Source organism: Ursus maritimus, unplaced genomic scaffold (assembly GCF_017311325.1).
Source record: "Ursus maritimus isolate PB19 unplaced genomic scaffold, ASM1731132v1 scaffold_35, whole genome shotgun sequence".
Lineage (NCBI taxonomy): Eukaryota > Metazoa > Chordata > Mammalia > Carnivora > Ursidae > Ursus > Ursus maritimus.
The window spans coordinates 16,146,000-16,164,226 of NW_024426119.1; the positions used below are offsets into that span (position 1 = coordinate 16,146,000).

The following is an 18,227-nucleotide window of genomic DNA, read 5'->3' on the forward strand; positions in this document are numbered from 1 at the left end:
TCTAATCTCCTAAGTGACGTGAGGGCTCTGGAATCTCATATACCTAACAAGATTTTCTCCCTAACTCTAGAAGGTGTGCTAAGCCTGTCATTTACATTTCCCCATTAGTAATTATAAATGCACACCATTATTTCTCTTCTGGTTCTAAGACCCACTTAGGTTCACAGTTGGGTGTCGTATACCTTCAGAGAAAGAAAAAAACTTCTGCCTGGAACAGTGAAATCCCTCTTTCCTCTAAGGGGAAATGTATGCATTGTTGAGGGCTCTTACTTTATTCCTTTGTCCTCTGGGCCCATCTTTCTTAATGGAATCCTCTGCCTTTGTTTCTAGCTAACCTCTGTCCTCCCCAAGGGGCTGGGGATTTAAAACCACACTCCCTCCTCTGCATTAAGGGGTCACTTAGGCATTACGATATGGATCTGAATACCTCTCTCATAAAAAGGCCATAAGAGAAATTTGATCACAACTGTCTAGTTCCGTGACTTTGGGACGCGCTGCTCTCCATTTAAGCTCACTTTTAGCTTGATTCGGATCTGGATCATTGATTCTGAGTTTCAGGTGTAGAGTTTCACCTTTCTTTCTTTCTTTCTTTCTTTCTTTCTTTCTTTCCTTCTTTCTTTTCTTTCTTCTTTCTTTTTTTTTTTTTAAGATTTATTTATTTGAGACAGAAAGAGAGAACACAAGCGGGTTGGGGGCGGTGGAGGAGGGAGAGGGGGAAGCAGACTCCCCGCTGAGCAGGGAGCGGATGTGAGGCTCCATCCCAGGACCCCGGGATCATGACCCGAGCTGAAGGCAAATGCTTAACCCGCTGAGCCACCCAGGCGCCCCTCACGTTTCTTTTTAAAGTGAATGGAATCCAATATGACTTTTCAGTGAATTATTTTCCTTAATCGTAGAACAGATGACATCACTTCCTTTGTATCGTTTTCATATACCTCTGCCGGCTCAGCCTTACAACCAGGGTACAAACCATAGAATGTGGGAGGTGGAAGGAGATTGCAGACCATCTAGCCTCAATCCCTCACCTCACAGACAAGGAACCTGAGAAGTGAGGTGATTTGGTCAGAGTCACAAAATTACAACAGGTTATATTTCCTCGCAGGTTTCCCCTGCTATCCGGAAGTAGAGAGCTTTCCTATGAAATCTTTCATAAGCAGAAATGGCAAAAAGCAAAAACACAATTACCATTAATTTATGTGGAAAAGGGGAGAATTCCCAGGCCTTGAAAATTAAGCTCTTTTAGGCTTTTCTGATACATTAGGACACATTTTTCTAAGAGAAGCACAAAATAAATTGAGATAAAACACAGATGCTCACACATGCTGTTCAAAGCCGCCACCACTTGACCCTGACACGCTAAGTGTAGTTCCCGAAGAAGGCGCTTGGTGGCGCCACTCTTGCTGCTCCACAGCGCGCCCCGCCTCTGGAACAGGCTCACTTCGAAAACGAATGCGGAAGGCTGTTTTTGCTTTCCTCCCTTTTTGGTAGAAACAAAAACCCCTTTGGATTACGTTTGGCCGGCAAAACCTGGTATTAATGTTGATTTTTCTTAAAAGCAAAGTGGTGCAACATGAACTTTCAAAAAGCGGGGGATACCTGTCATTGGTTGATTAAAGCCACGCTTTGGAGCCACTTGGGTTACAAGTTGGCAGAAAAGGTGGGGAGGAAGAGAAAGTTTGAGATATCAAAGTCAATGACAGAAAGCAAACTGATGGTGGATGAAGCTTTAATATCTCCACCTTTCCCTCCTCATCCTCTCCCCCAATTTTCTCAGACTTTTAGTTATATCAATAGTTAGTGTTTGCATCATTGTAACTGCAAATATTATGCACCACAGATTGCGTCTTCTTGTCCCATGCTCCATCAGCTCTCTACCCCACCACCCTCTCTATTGGTCCCCTGTTCTTCTGGATGCTCCTACATGAAGTCCTGTCTCCTCCTGCTTCACTGTGAAATGGACCTTCTGTAGTCCCACCACACAGTCATCAACCTGACATCTTCTTCTTCCTCTGTTTTTGTTTTTTAAGATTTTATTTATTTATTTATTTAACAGAGAGAGAGAGAGAGAGAGAGAGAGACAGCATGCACAAGCAGGGGGAGCAGCAGGCAGAGGGAGAAGCAGACTCCCCGCTGAGCAAAGACCACAATGCAGGGCTGGATCGCAAGACCCTGGGATCATGACTTGAGCTGAAGGCAGACACTTAACCCACTGAGCCACCCTGGCGCCCCAACCTGGCATCTTCTCTTAACGGCTTTTCTAGGTTGGATTTACTGTTTTCAGAATGCCGTGTCTTCCTCTTGCTTTCTTGGCTTACTTCTTGGTCTTGCTGGTGCGTATCCTCTGTCACTTTTTAAGAAAGAACATTCATTTTGCAGGGTCTGGTCCTCTTTTCATATTGACCCACAATTTGGAGGTAAAATCCAAGGTTGAACATTTTAAAAATTTAAAATTTGGAAGTTTTGCTCCATCGTTTCCTTGCTGTTCAGCATTGCTGCTAAGAAGACTGGGGCCGTTCTGATTCTCCTTCTGTTGTGCTTTGTTCCCCGGGAAGCTTTTAGGATCATCTTTTTGTTCTTGGTTTTCCAAATTTTCACACAGTGGGAAGCCGGTTTCATTGTTGGCCGATCACTGTGATGGTGAAGCGCCTGACACCAGGGTCAGATGGCCCCGATTCAGAATCCGGCCCCCCCACCGGCCGGCTGTGGTGCTGATTGAGTTACCGATCCTCTCTGTGCTAGCATTTTTGTCTGCAAAATCATGAAGAGCCTGGTGGCAGTGCGTGAGGATGGAAATAACTAACGTAAACGCAGTATTCGGAACAGTCCTGGCACAGGGCGGCCGCTCAGCAGAAGTTTTTGCAGGATCGACGCAGTCATTGTCCGGACTCCACCTGCAGGCAAGAGTGCCGCATCCAATTGTGGGTCTCCCCCTCCGTTCGTGGGGCTGCCACTTACTGACGGCCTTGCGGGGGGATCCCTGGCATCAGCCAACATTCTTCATGGCCTCAAAGTGAGGTGTGGATCCCTGTGGACTTCTGTCTCTGTCCACACCAAGCCCTCAGCGGCAGGTGCCCCCAGGCCTCCTGTCACCAACGGGCATGATTCAACAGGACTCTCCTCATGGCTCATGCCACCTGCCCTTAACCCCCTGCCCAAGGAATTCCTGGTTCCCACTGGAGCCCGGGACTCCGCGGGTCCACTCAGCGCCCGCGCGTGCTGCCGGCTCCCCAGTGGGGCCTGAGCCACGGCAGCAGCGGCCCCAGCATCTGGATGCGCCGCGGGCCCGCGCCCACCTGCCCGGCTGCAGGGCCATCTGGCTTCCTTCGCGGCCTCTGGAAGGCCCCGATGGAGCCACCAAGAAGGGCCGGGGAGGGAGGCTAAAAATCCCACAGGCACGCGCGGCCAGTGGAGATGGGAGACGGTGATCACGTCTCCTACTTCCCCCTGCTTGGGCGGTTAAGCGGCTGAAAAGCAATCCGCTGTATTTGTTAAGCACCCGCGGCCAGCCTGGGCGAGCTCTCGTATTTGATCTCCCTCCTTTCCTGCCTTCCTCTCTCTCTTCCCGCATTCTTGCCCCTGTCTGCAATTGCACAGCCAGCTGAAAAGGCACTGAGTAAACTTGGGCCTTTCGTGGGGAACCCAGATTAAGACACATTGAGCTCACGAGCTTGGGCTCCGTGTCTGAATCCTAGCATTGGGCCCTTAATTCACCTCTCTGTGCCTCCGTTTCTGTATCTGTAGGATGGGATGATACTAGTAGCTATCTCCTCGGGTTACTGGAAGGATTAAAGGAGGTGATACTTATAAAACACAGAGGAAGCACCTAATACAAGCTAGCTCTTATGATTCAGTTATGTGAATTTTGCAGTATCGTTTTTTGATAGTTTTTTTCTCGGTTCTCTGTTTTCTGGAGTCTCTCTCATGTGAATACCGGTCTTCCTGAATCGATTCTCTATGGCTTTTAGATTTTCTGTCGTATTACGCACGTTTTTGTCTTTTTGTTGTACTTTAGGAATAAAGTATATTTTATATTTTATGCCTTCTATTGGGCTTTTATTTTGGAAACATGCTTAAAATTTCCAAGAGTATTTTGTTCTGCAGTTGTTTCACTTTAATTGTATTTTCTTCTTCGGGGGGGGGGTGTTAAAAAACCAAGATTGAACCCGAGTACATTGGAAGATCTAATTGGCTTTCTTAAGCAATTCGCGGAGGTGGCAGCACCCCAGCCAGCCAGCCAGCAGAGAGATGCTCCCGGGAGCTGTACAGCAAGGGAGGACTTCGCAGCAAGGAGGGTGGGGCGACAGGTTATTAGCCAAAGAAAAGAAAGGACTGTTTCAGGCCGAGTCACCTTTCCTTAGGGGAAAGGACCGGGGTCTCACTAGGTGGATGACCTCATCTTCCTTTGGGGGATGGAGAAGGCCCATGTGACAGATGACCTCATTGCTGCTGACCAGAAAATTCCTGACTGACCAGTTCAGACTGTGTTTCCGGGGGAGGCTGAAACTGTAATTAGGTTCAGTATTTAGCCCCAGTTGCTGCCAGGGCCTAGCATAAATGCTTGCGTTTGGGGGCTGCTTTTCTTTTTAACAGGACGCAGAGTAGGTAATGTTTTCTTGCATGTATTTAAGGATCTAATTAGAAGTTTCAGTGTGTTTTCCCCCTGGCTTGGACATTATTACCTGTACATATAGCTTATTTTTTTAAAAAAGATTTTATTTATTTGAGAGAGAAAGTTAGCGAGAGAGAGAGAGAAAGAGAGAGAAGGAGAGGGGTAGGGGCAGAGGGAGAGGGAGAAACAGACTCCCCGCTGAGCAGGGAGTCCCACATGGGGCTCTGGGCCTCCATCCAGGACCCTGAGATCATGACCCGAGCTGAAGGCAGACGCTTAACCAACTGAACCACCCAGGCGCCCCTCATATAGTTTTTTTTTTTTTTTTTTCTTTTTTCCCTGTCTATTTTGGTCATTTTCAGGTAGGGAAGGGGGGCTTCCTGGGAAAGGTAGGAAATTTCCTCCAATGGTTGATGATCCTTGGTTGTCGGTTTATATTTGAGATTGTGGCATAAATAAACGGACTCGAAGTTCTGTGAGTTATGTTTGTGTATAAGGGGCAGAGGGGGGGAGGCACGTGGAGGTCCTTCCTCTGAGGCCATTTCCTTTTTCTGGGGGAGAAGCTCCTCCCCTGGCTGGGGTTGGGGTGGGGCCTGCACTCAGCGTCCGTCCAGGGCAGAGGGTGATGCCTGGGTCCCAATCACTCCATCTGCAGACTTTCAATCACTCATACTATTTTCAGCCCAGACGACTTGCTCCTGTCCTCAGCTAGACCTGCAGTTTCTAAGACTGACCCCTCTCCCTTTCAGTCTCGGCACAGATACCCTGGCCAGGGGCGCTCTGCCAGCTGCTGGTGCGGCCGGGGGCTGTAGGGTTTCTGCTCCTTGATGATAAAGCCCGTTTCGTCTCCTCTGGCATGCCTGGCCCTTCTGAATTTAGGCCCCCCGCTTACTTCTCCATCCTGCTCGCCACCTTCTAGAAATCAGCCACAGTCTCTTTCCATCATTCCCTCCTGCTCTTTCATTCTTCCCCACTCCCCATTACTTTCCTTCAAGTGGGTCTTTAATCAGAAGAACTTTGTCACCTCTTTTGAAAGGTCAGCCTCCCAGCATTTAAAAGGGAACATTATATGCCCCAACATGGCCAACAGAATAGTTTTCAATGCCTAATCATTCACTCCTGCAGAAACAAGGCGAGCTGGAAAATGTTGAAGCTTTTAGGAGGGGCTCTTGGGAGCTTCTGCGTGGAGTCCAGCATTTCTTCTGCACACTCCTGGGCTCTCGCATTGATGGAGGTTCTCCTCTTGGGCAAGCTGATGTTTGTCCGACTTTCTGCTCCTTTGTCTTAGTGACAACACTCCCCTCCGCATGTGGGAAACAAAGGCAGAAGAGAAATTATTAAATTTCCTTACTACCTACAGCCCATCGACGAGTCCTTGAAACACGGAGGGTGACATTTCTCTAGGGACTCAACTGCCTCAATGTTGACACTTTGCTAAGGGCAAAAGGCGACCCTAGCCTGGCCCCGCTGCCATCCTGGATCCTGCAAGTCTACTTTAACATGCAAAAATTCCTTTAGAAATTTCCTTTATCTCTACCCCCCAAGATACGTGTTGGCAATCATCCCCCAAGCATATGACCTTATACACACCCGAAGGGTCTCATGACTAAGGTTTCATTAGACAGTAATAAATGACCTTTTCCCAACAATAGCTAGCCCCCTCAAGGTCCTGGAAACCTTGCTTCCAAAATTCCTTAGAGACTTCCCCTACCCCTAACCCCCTCCCAACTTGAAAGTATGTAATGGGCCACTCCTCATGACCCCGGTGCAGCTCTTTCTGCCCATGGGTCCTATCCCTGTGCTTTAGTAAAATCACCTTTTTGCACCAAAGATGTCTCAAGAATTCTTTCTTGGCCGTCGGCTTCGAACCCTAACCTCTCTCCTACCTCACTCCCATCTCACAGGTCTTTCCCTTTTGTTCCCAGGGTTGGGGTTACCAGATTCAGCCAATAAAAATCCAGTTAAATTTGACCTTCAGGTAAACAACAGATAGTACTTTTAGTATAAGTATGTCCTTTATGGTATTTGGGACATACTTATACCAAAACATTTTCATTGTTTATCTGATACTTAAAAGGAACTGGGCATCCTGTGTTTTATCTGGCAACTCTATCCGGGTGGCCTTTCTTTTATTCTCTGGAGATCAGGTAGGCCTCAGTCAGTGGTACAAAAGAGCTGTGTCTTCACACCATTTCTTTTCTTAAAGGGACCCACAGCTATTTACATAACATATGGCAGTCTCACACCCGTGCGATTGTAAATTAGAGCCTGCTTATTCATCGTCAAGTTAGGAACTCAACCATATTTCTCAGTTGTCTCAGTTCCCCAGCCTCAGATTTAATAAATAAATGTCGTCCTAACAGTGTTTGTGCCATTGTGTTGCCTTTGTTCGTTGTCTGTGCCCACTCGGGGCTGGGGCGGGATGGCCCTGCCATCCTGCCGTGACACTGCCTCCACGTCAGCCTCTCTGGGCTGGTCTTTGCAGGGTCTGAAGGTAATTCTTACCAAATCTCCGTGTTTAAGGACATTACCACATCCCGTTGGTTTCCTCATTAATAGACGCTGCCAGGTGCCAGGTGCCCGGAAAAGGATTTGTTAGTGCCAGGTGCCCAAGAATGCAAACCGGACAGAGAATTCTTGTCCTAAAGAAAAGCGAAGTTATGATTGAACCAGTTCCATGAAAGAGTGCAGGAAATGAATATAATGAACATCAACTGTGCAGGAAAGCAATTCACAAAATAACATTAACATTTTCATCAAATCCCCCTAGAGTCATCCTTGTCTAGGTCATTTCCTTGAAGATACTCTTCTTTTCCAGGTATAGACCTGTCTGTGTTCCTTCACTCCTGATTCACGGTCGAGAACTCTCCCCGATCCGCTCCTGAGATCCAAGGGGGTCAGCTATTAATGGAGCTGAGCTAAATAGAGCCTTTGCGGGAGCTTCCGGCTCCGCGCTGGTGTCCTCGGTCAGCTGGAGCGGATTTCCTTCCTGCTTCCCTTCCACCTGGCGGGGCGGCCTCCTCAGAGACTTCCTAAAGGCTCTATTTACATGACATGGTTGCCCCACCTGCTCGTCCTTGTCGCTTCACCACACACACATATTTGGACACCTCTGAGTAACCCGTCCCCGTGTAAAATGTAAAGCATGTCCCTGACCTAGCAGCAAAGACTCATGCAAAAGGAGGGCTTTTATACATGGGATTTGTGGGTTCATCAAAGGTTCATCTTTCCCCAATGGGAAGAAATGAAGGTCTTCTAGCAGAGAGCCTGAAATGGAAAGTTATGTCTATTTTTTGGTTTTCTTGGGACGAAAGGGCTTTCCTGGGGCGGTTTAGGACACATCAGGACAGCTGGTCACTCTCCATCACCTTCCTCGTCACCACCCTCCAAATGCCCTTCACCATTGGTTCTCACACTAAGTGAGAGGAGGAGACGCAGGGAGATAGGGCATAGCCTGAATCAGCACTTTGGAAGTTTTTGCCGAACAATCCAGAGATTTGGGGGGTTTTGCATGAAAGCAACATAAGAAGGAGCCAATAATTTTTTTGGAAAGTATGTGTGAGAAAAGGAACCTTAAGAGATTAAAGGGGAAAATGAAACTGTACTTCTCATTTGTAAAACCCCTCTAAAGAGCTATTTAAAATGTCAGTTAATAGTTTGTTTGCATTTCGCTATTTCAGCAAATGTTTCTACTAAATAAGAAATAGAAACATGTATGATTTTAAATTTCTAGGGCTTGAACCCAGAACCATAATCTGCGATTTTAGCAAATTCTCCAACTACCCTTGCAGATGCCACAACCCATGGCACTCTACCTCCACCTGGTGGCGGTGTACGTAAATTCAGTCTTGACCACCCACCCTAACTTCCACTTTTTGTGTGTGCTGAGGGCCTTCCTTTTAGGAATTGAATCTTAAAAGCCAAATTATGAAGATACCGATTGGTTTGGAATGCAGGGTTAATGTGAAACAAAGACTAAGTTTTTATATTTGCTTTATATCTCATCCTGTGAAGTACTAAAAAACCCATGAAACCTTATAAAATAATTGATTACCTTCATCTCTTAGGGAATATAAGAATATTATAAGCAGACACCATGACGTGCGTAATTTGTGAAAATATTATTAAGTGTATAGATCTTAGATTATAATAATCAAATAAAATAAGAATTTATTCATCAGACATGGTTCATCATAACCTTTATCACACTGAGTTTGACAGTAATTAGTTCACGGTGGGGGCTTAATTGCAATTGCTTTTTACAGGTAAATCTCTGCCCCCCTTGATGTTACGTTTTCTCTTTTCATTTTGTTAATTCTTCAGCTTGTGAAATAATTGCAAAAGTTCATCATCAACATACTTTGTGGGAGCAGAAGACTCAACTCTCACTTATGCATTTTGCTCGTTTGGGGGGAAGTCATTTCACCTCCCTAGGGCTGGGTTTCCGGGTCTGTAAGATTGAGATAATAATTATGTTTGTCATCAGCTTGGTGTAAGAGTCAAATACTGTGTGTGTGTGTGTGTGTGTGTGTGTGCGCGTGTGCTCTGTAGTCTCGGGAGCGTGATTATCAATTTTAAATTGAAGACAAAGTTTCCAGATATTACTTCCCAGCCCCCGGCTGCCAGGCCTGAGTTTCCCTGGAATTTCCCCAGAAATTCATCGTGCTGGCCCTCATCCCTGCCAGGCCCTCCCGCGACCCCCTCACCCTCTCTGCCCATGCCCCCAGCCTCTCCGTCCCCCACACCAGATGGAAGCCACCTGCACCAGAGAAGCCTAGACTGGTTGTGGGGTTCTGGGGGGTGGGGAGCCTCAGCGAGTGTGGGTGGGACCTGGGCTTGTTGCCGCGGAGGGAACAGCTAGAGCTAATTGGAAGTGGGAGGAGCAGGGGGAGTGGGGACAAGAAGAGGCGAGGTCCTCCTGCATCGCACCCTCCATCTAGGTCCTCTGAGCTGAGTGAAATAATGACAACTTCAGGTCTAGTTTTAGGAACAATCTGATTCCAGGGAGAGGAGAATCCTCTATCTCCCTGCCCCTCTTCCCCATCACAGAAAGGGAGGGGGCGCATAAACACTTCTCTTCTCTTCCACCCGCTCCTGTGACTGATGTCCCTTCAGTAAGAAGCAGGCAGCTGGCTTCACTGAATGAAAGGTGTGAGACGTGCTCTGGGAACCGGGGGAGGGGGTGGGTGGGAGTGGGGAGTGATTGAGTCGGGGTGGGGTATCCGGGGCTGCCCGAGGGAAAGCATGGGGGGCGGTCAGGTCTGCACCCACTCCTGTCGAAGTAGAGTTCAGCCTGTTGAAGAGGAGTATGAGAAAACACGGTCGGTCCTTTCCAAGAAAGGGGAAAGCCGTCTGCCCGTCCAGGCTCCTGCGGTTCCTCCTCCTGGTCGGGGTCCGGGCCCCTTCTCCACACCTCACCTACCCCACGTCCCTGCACAGACGCGCAGACAGCTGGCTTGCACGGCTGGGATCATGTGGCAAGCATTTCTGCAAAACCACTCTGATGACACACTTCATCTCACTAACCTGATTTTATTTTTGCCTTCATCTTGACTTCTTCCTAAAACGGAAAAAAAAAAAAAAGAGAAAAAAACCACAACACCTGTCTCAAACCTGGGGTTTCCAGCATTTCGGTCGTTTTTAGAAGCAGTCCACCTCCCTGCGGTTCTCAGGCTCTCAGTGCCTCCCGCGGCCCTTCTCCGGGTCGTGCGACCACGTAGGGCTTCCCTCCGCGTCCCTGCCACTCCCGCCCGTGGTGACACAGTTTCTGACAAGTCTTCCCGTCGCGGGCAGGCTGCCGCCCAGGTCACAGAGGTTCTGTCACTGTACACGAGTCGGAGCCGCTGCTGAACTCCTTCCAGAAAAAGAAAGACAAAAGAAGAGAAGAAGGTTTCCATGCGCACACCCTGCTGCCGCGAGGCCTTGCTGTCTGGGCAAGAGCGCACACTGCGCTTCTAACCTTCCAGAACAAAGGGGCCGTCTGCCCTGGCCTGTCTGCAGTCTGAGGCCGAAGCCCGCGGAGGACCCGCAGGCCCGCGGGTCCAGGTGTGCAGCTGGGTCCCCCATGCGTGGGGGCGCAACGCCAACCCTGACCTTGCGGCTGCGCGGGGGGCCTGGGACGGGGGAGGCCGGTGGCACCGGAGTTGCCCAAGCTCCGGCCCGGGAGGCTGGGGGCAGCGCGGCCGGGGTACAGCGTGGCCCCAACGCGCTTCTCGCGGTTCATCCGCGTCAGGAGCCTTTCTGTGCTGGTGAACCGCCGGCGAGGCTGTCTACTAGCTCCTGTAACACCTTCCATGTGAAGCCCGAACGAAAATCTGCATGAGATTATTGCCAGAAAGCGTGTTGCCTCTATAGATAAAATTCTGGTGTGAAAAGGAAACTTAAAACCATATAATCCATCACATTTTCCTCCAAGTCCTGGGTGCCAGAAAGCTTAGAGTGGAAGCCATGGTCCAGGTGTCCTCACTTGCTCAACTCAGGTGCCTGAGACCTATTTTCCTTCAGCTATTTTTTGAATTAGATGATCTTTTTGTTTACCTTGCTGTCCATCGACATGTCTGTCCTTCCATCTTTTTTTTTGACTGAAGTGCTCAAGAGCCTGGCAGAAGCAGACATGCAGGTGTAGACCCAACTTGAAACGATTTCCTCAGGATGCGGAAGAAATGGTCATTTCAAAATCGTAGTAATCCCTTCACGTGGTTACAGTCAGACATTTTTCAAGCATTCTGTGGTGAAGCTAGGAGACCCAGACAGGGAGAATGGGACCTATTTCGGTCTTCATTTGTCCCACAGGAGAGTAGCCCTGGGTGACTGGGGTGGCATGGTGTTGAAGGCACAGCAGCAGGGGCACGTCTGGGGGACGAGGGTGCCAGCCACCGCATCTCAAGGGACTGGTTCTGTTTGGAAGACCTTGGTTGTCTTCTTGCTGCCATCGTTCCAGCCCATACGCTTGGGCTGGCTCTTCTGCTTCTGGCCAGTTCTGTGAGCTTTCTGGTGTCTTGTCTGCAGATTCCCCTGCTCTTCAAGTAAGTCCTATTGAGTCTCTGTTGCTTGCAACCCAGAACTCTGATGCCTCTGTTCAGCAAATTAATTAGTTCAGTGACTCACTTAATTAGCACTCCCTGGGCAGAACACCCGTGTGAGGTGGGCGTTCGTTTCTTCGTCTTGTGGATGCAGAAATTGAAGCTCTTGGAATTTGTTTTGCAGATTAGTATGATAATTGAGGGTTTGGCGTTTGAAGTGGTGTTTTCCATTTCCTTATGATCTTCCTGCAGGCAGGAGTCAACATTTCACCTCAAATCCTGGAGAATTTTGAGGTCTCATCACTAGGAAAATACCCACGCTCAAGACCCCAGCAGTGACTTACCCAGTCAGAGTTATGCCCCTTGTCTAGGAAGAACCAGGGTGTGATGGCCAGAAGACCCTTCATCTGTAAGAACTACAAAGGCCCCAGTATGTGGAGGCTTTTGGTGGAATCTTTTTTGAACAGCACCGCTGGGTGACTCAATGGGGCAGGGGGGAGGGGGGGCAGGTGTGGGATGATTTTTCAAATCAATTCCACTGAAACAAAACTCTGCTTCCTCTGGTACTTAAGGCTAGGCTAAACCTTTGTCCCCCTTCTGGAAAAAGAAAGAAAGCAGAGAAAGACAATTATCATATGGTTTCACTCATTCATGGAACATAAGAAATAGGAAGATCGGTAGGAGAAGAAAGGGAAGAATGAAGGGGGGGTAAACAGGAGGGGGAATGAACATGAGAGACTATGGACTCTGGGAAACAAACTGAGGGCTTCAGAGGGGAGGGGCGTGGGGGAATGGGACAGGCCGGTGATGGGTAGTAAGGAGGGTACGTATTGCATGGTGCACTGGGTGTTATACGCAACTAATGAATCATCGAACTTTACATCAAAAACTAAGGATATACTGTATGGTGACTAACATAACATAATAAAAAATTATTATAAAAAAGTTACAAATTTATGAATTTTTGTATATTTGTAAAATTTTGGGATAAACTCAACTTTTTCATGAATATCACCTTTATGGCTTATTGCTGGATTTCATTTGCCAAAATAAAATATTTGGCTTTGTAAAAAAAAAGAAAGAAAGAAAGAAAGAAAGAAAGAAAGAAAGAAAGAAAGAAAGAAAGAGGTATCTGTAGTTTATAAAAGAAGAAACCTCGGGGCGCCTGGGTGGCACAGCGGTTGGGCGTCTGCCTTCGGCTCAGGGTGTGATCCCGGCATTAGGGGATCGAGCCCCACATCAGGCTCCTCTGCTATGAGCCTGCTTCTTCCTCTCCCACTCCACCTGCTTGTGTTCCCTCTCTCTCTGGCTGTCTCTATCTCTGTCAAATAAATAAATAAAATCTTAAAAAAAAAAAAAAAAAAGAAACCTCCACTTCCCACAGAGCTGGGGCAGGCAATGGGAGATTTGTGATTGTTTGATGAAATGGACTATGTCTACAACCAACTTAAGGTGGTTCTGTTCACTCAAAGGTCACTGTTGTGAAGGGCATAGACAATCAAAACCCTCCCAGCTCTCGAAGCCTTCTTGATAAGTAGTTCGCAAAGGAAGTAGGGTGGGGAGGTCAGATGGGGGAAACCGGCAAACTCCTTTCTGTGGGTAGCCCCTCGGGGGAGAAACCAGGGCCTTTTCTGGAATCCCCAATGCTGCTGGTGAGTAAAGGCGGGGGTGGAGTGGGAAGGAGAAAGTGTTCTCCGGTTATAGTATGCATTTTAAACAACCCACCAATGAGCTATGGAGCACGGCAGAAACTCTTACTCAGACACCCCTTCTTTGCCTGCTGTCCCCGTGCCATGCTGTTTTCTAATTCAACATTCTTTTGGTACTACAATCATTGCCGGTTATCATCACCCCCACATTTTGGGGAGGTAGGTTTGTCCGCTGATGGTCATGTCATTTTTCAGTTCCCAGCGTGGAAAAGGTGGAGCCGGCCTATGATGCACAGAGACTCGAGCCCCATCAGGTCCCTCTCTTGATCGTTAGTGTTGGCTTTATGTTTTCCAAGCACAGATAAACTTTCTCCACTCAACAGGGGATCTGGCTAGCAGCAGCTTCAGGCTCCGATGCTCGACGCTCGGAGCTTTGCTACCAGAGAGGAAAAGGCTTCCCCTGCCCTAGTTCTAACTTTTACAGCCCCAGAAGTTACTCTTAGAGGTTGGATCAGGTCCTATGTTCATCCCCGGGCTCATCCTTGCAGCTAAAATAGCCACATGTTAAAAGATAGCTACTCTGATTTGGGTCACATCATATAATGTAAAAAGAGATGCGGGGGAAGGTCATTTTCCCCCTCTAGCCTCAGTGCCCACAACCGTAAAGTGGGGAAATTGGTTCACTGGATCTCAAAGTCGGTTTCCAATTTTAAAATCTTCTATCATGGTGTCGGGTACTTTTTGGTTCTTGCTTCCCGATGTCTCATTTCATAAATAGGCCTCTGAAAATACCTGGTGATACATGAAAAACAATGAGGAAGATCTTTATGAGTGGATCTGGGGTAACTTTGAGGATGTATTGTTGAGTGAAAGAAGCAAGGTACAAAGATGTATATAGTAGGATATCCTTTGTGCAGAAAGAAGGGAAAGTACGTGTGTGTGTTTTGCAAAAAGAAGTACAGGAAGAATAAGACAGAAGTTAAAACCTACAAGGGGGAGAGACGGGACTGAAGTGGAAGGAATAATATGGGAACATGTGAATGTCTCAGACACTGGAAAAAGTAAATTGAAGGGGACAGAAAGAAGCAAATCTAAATTGGAATACAATAAGAAACAAACGAATCTAGTTGTATATTGTATTGATAAAATAACCACACAGAGAAAAGAATTGATTCAAGTAAATTTTGATGTGAAGACCCTGGCTGACCATCCCTTAGTGGGATATATTCTAAGAACAAGAAGAATTCAGTGGTATCTAAAGCTTTAGTATGTTTATTGGGTATTAGGAATGTTAACATTATAATTTTTCAACTATATATAAATATTGTAGGAAAAACCAAATAAGTAGATATAGTAATATTATGAGGAATCAAGACGTTAAAATAAATGAAAATAGAAAATAAAATAATTTTTTAAAAAACGTCTGGACTAAATTTGAATATATGAATTATTGAATATATATCTAATACGTGTATATCAGATACATACATTTTCTAGCTTTGCCCACTTGAAAAGGCTTATAAGTAATGACGCTTAATTGCAATGAGGGTGCTTACTGCCCAGCTCTTGACGTGAGTATCATTCTCCATTAAAGGGAAGCAGGACTCCTTGGAGAACGGTTGAATTCAGATCCAGGGAGGGCAATGTGAAGTGAATCAGAAATATTTAATATTGCGAGATAGCAAGGAGGAACTCAAAAACCAATGTGTTCTTATGAAAAGGATACAAGATCCATCTTAAAGGGGCTCCCCCTGGCCAAGTTTGGAACCATTTGGACATCAAAAAGAATAAAGAGAGTAACTGATTACAAATTAAATATAAAGGAAATTCATGAGACCACAGTAATATGAAGGAGAGGAAGAAGAAAGGGAGGGGGGATTCCAGACAGAGACACATAAGCAGAGTGGAAGAGAGAGAGAGAGGGAAAGAGATTGACAGAGGGAGAGACTGAGAGAGAAAGAGAGAGAGAGAGAGAGAGAGAGAAGAAAAAATAAAAGGGAAGTTCATCTTTACGGAAGAATGTTAGCTAAATATAGAAGGGAGGGTAAAATGAGGCGATCCCCACAAACCCAACATAACGCTGGATTAGGTAAGGATCTCGATGGTGCTAAAGCAGTCAGGTGAGACGTTTGTTCATATGACAGCGTAGTGTTATCCCAAGAAAATGCGCCTTTACTTTGGGGAGACCGTGCCATCAGCACCTTAACCAAGGGATGAAACTTAACATCACGAATACTGGGAAGACCTGACATGAAGCGGCTTCTGGAGGGAATTAACATGGAGAACACGAAGCTGCCCAGAAGCATTCTTGCAGAGGTCTTGTCCTGCGTCGGACGAGTCACCAGACCTAACTTCCAGCGTACAGAAAATATAGGGATAAAGAACACGTGAGATTTTACGACAAGGAAACAGCTGTGTCCAGAATGTGTGACGTCTTCTTCAAAATAACTGGACTGTTTGGAAAGGGAATGTAAATAAATTTTTAAAAAAGAAAAAAAAAAAGAAAGAGAAGCACTGTTCAATATCTTAAAATGTTAAAGGCTAAAAACCTAATCGAGTGCAAGAATTAGAAATATGAATACAAACTGAGGGCTTCAGAGGGGAGGGGGTGGGGAATCGGGATAGGCCGGTGATGGGTAGTAAGGAGGGCACGTATTGCATGGAGCCCTGGGTGTTATACGCAAGTAATGAATCAGGGAACTTTACATCAAAAACTAGGGAGGTACTGTATGGTGACTAACATCACATAATAAAAAATTATTATAAAAAAAGAAATATGAATACAAGTTGGATATTAGAGTATATGGAATTATTGTCAATTTTCTTAGACGTGATTATGATATCGTGGTTATATGGATGGATAGATGATTGACCGATGGTAGGAGATAGATAGAAACAGACAATTAAAGCAAACGCAGCAAAATGTTCACAACTGATGAAACTAGATGAACAGTGTATGGATGTTAGTTCAGTTTTTTTTTTTTCTATAGACTTGAAATTTTTCCCAGCGTGCTGGGGGGAAATGCCTGACTGTCTGATATAAGACTGGGAAGAGTCCTTCGATTTTTATCTTCTCGATCTTCCCTTTTGTGAATTGTAAAATTAAAACCCAAGAGGGCAAAGCAGCTTGCCGGAGGCCCCAGAGTCAGCAAGCAAAAGAGCTCGGCCCTCAGGGTCATTTCCACTCTCTTCGCTCACATTTTAATGTAAAATTCTTTTTAATCTCTTCTAGCATTGCACTGGTTTTCCCATATTAAAATGAGTGGGGGAGGGCAGGGCACGTTGTCTCTCTCCTTAGGGCCTTGGTTTCCCCTGCTCCCTAGACCTGTGCCTCCGGACCACAGGACGCCCAGGCACTCTCCTAGGTGGTCTCGCTCAGTCCCCAGTGCTTCACTGTCTCCTTGTTTCATTAACTTGGTGCCACTCCCACTGACCTGGCCGAGCACTGGTTCTTAATATACCTGGGCTGATTTTTAAACAGCTTCTTCACAGTACTGAAACAAATTAGAATAGAAGCAAGTCAACATGAACACATTCCGCATGCTTAATTGGAAACCTCCGTTTTAAACAAAAGGTTATACTCAGGGCACTATCTTCCCACAATCTCCAGAAAGGTAGCTTGGAACACACCAACCTATAAATAAAACTACCAGGCTGAGTACATTTTGCAAGTCAGTGACAACATGAAAACGAATCTTCTCCCAATTAGCCTTTCTTCTCTCGGGGGAAGGGAGACAGTGGTGGAGATTCTTTCTGGAAATCGGGCACGGGGCCGAAGCCTGCTGGGGTGGAAGAGTGGGAACAGCTCAAGTATCTTTAATCAGTTTGGATCGAACCACTCTGGTAGTTGATACCTCCCCTTTTTTTCATTTTTATTTACCATTCCATTTTCTCTTTCCCATTCTGATGTGACTGTAGTTTATTTTGTTGTTTTTGACCGGAACAAAATGATTGTTATTCTTCGTGTGTACTGGAAGTTTGGTATACAAAATTCTAGATACACAACCCCTCTCCCCCACCTAGCTGTTGCTTACAATGAGTCTCTTTTCAATGAATATCTAATGAAGGTAGCTGTTAAATAAAAATGAATGTTATGTATAAAATTGTGAAATGTTATTTTCTACCTTGTAAAGAAAAAATATATCAGTGTGGAATGTATAATTTATAGTCAGGCTGGAAGACTGGCAACGCAAATGGCATCAGCCGTGGAGTGGGCAGAAAATCTGAAGTCACCAAGAAAAGCTGGAGGATATTCTAGAGATTGCAAAAGAATCCTCGGGGGTTCAGTGTGTTTGCTGAGTAAGGTCCTTGGAAAAACATTCCTGTGGGTTCATATTATTGGCACTCCAATGAGAGACATAATATCTTCTCCTGCATTTATTGGGCTGAGTTTCTCAATTCTAGTGTGTTCTGTGGCTGCTGCATATGGCGCTCTAAAATTAACTTTAAAATAATGAGCTGCCGGCCTGGATTTTATTTGGCCTGTACAATATTTTTGAAAATCAGAAATTTGCACATAAAAATCCAGATTTCCAATTTCTCCCAACATGTCGGAAGATCTACCAACAGTGGGCCTGAATTTTCCTCCCCGTAAAGGTTGTCTCCCACGGCCATGAGCTCTGTGGTTTGCCACGGTCCCTAGAAGTCCCTGTTGTTATGGACCCAGGCAACTTTATTTAAAGGGCTACTTCCTGGAAGCATCTGGCTTGGGGACCTACATCATCCATTTTCAATTCACTTGGATAAAATTATTTTGACAAAAATAGGTACTTATATCTATTAAGGCATCTCATGCATTCAAGGCATGAAATGCCTTGTGAGGCATTTTAATTATATTATTTCATTTGCTCCTCCCCAAAACCCTTTGAAATAAGTATAATTATTATAGCCACTTAAAAAATATGATTCTGTCATCGAGCCTTACATCGGAAACCGGGGATGTACTGT

At 46.1% G+C, this 18,227-nt stretch overlaps 1 protein-coding gene across 2 annotated transcripts in view; it reads right to left on the bottom strand.

The window, feature by feature from the left end:
- Positions 1 to 4,955: 4,955 nt before the first annotated feature.
- Positions 4,956 to 18,227, bottom strand: part of AQP9 (aquaporin 9) — a 69,985-nt gene continuing 56,713 nt past the window's right edge. The window contains exons 6-7 of one of the 2 annotated variants that reach the window (XM_040620592.1): positions 7,115 to 7,251; positions 4,956 to 5,910 (exon numbers count right to left, since the gene is read on the bottom strand). In XM_040620592.1, the coding sequence (XP_040476526.1) occupies positions 7,137 to 7,251 (115 nt within the window). In that variant the 3' untranslated portion in view covers positions 4,956 to 5,910; positions 7,115 to 7,136. Of the gene's footprint in view, positions 5,911 to 7,114; positions 7,252 to 10,222; positions 10,464 to 18,227 lie in introns of those variants that run through there. The other variant, XR_005831975.1, reaches the window with a different exon arrangement.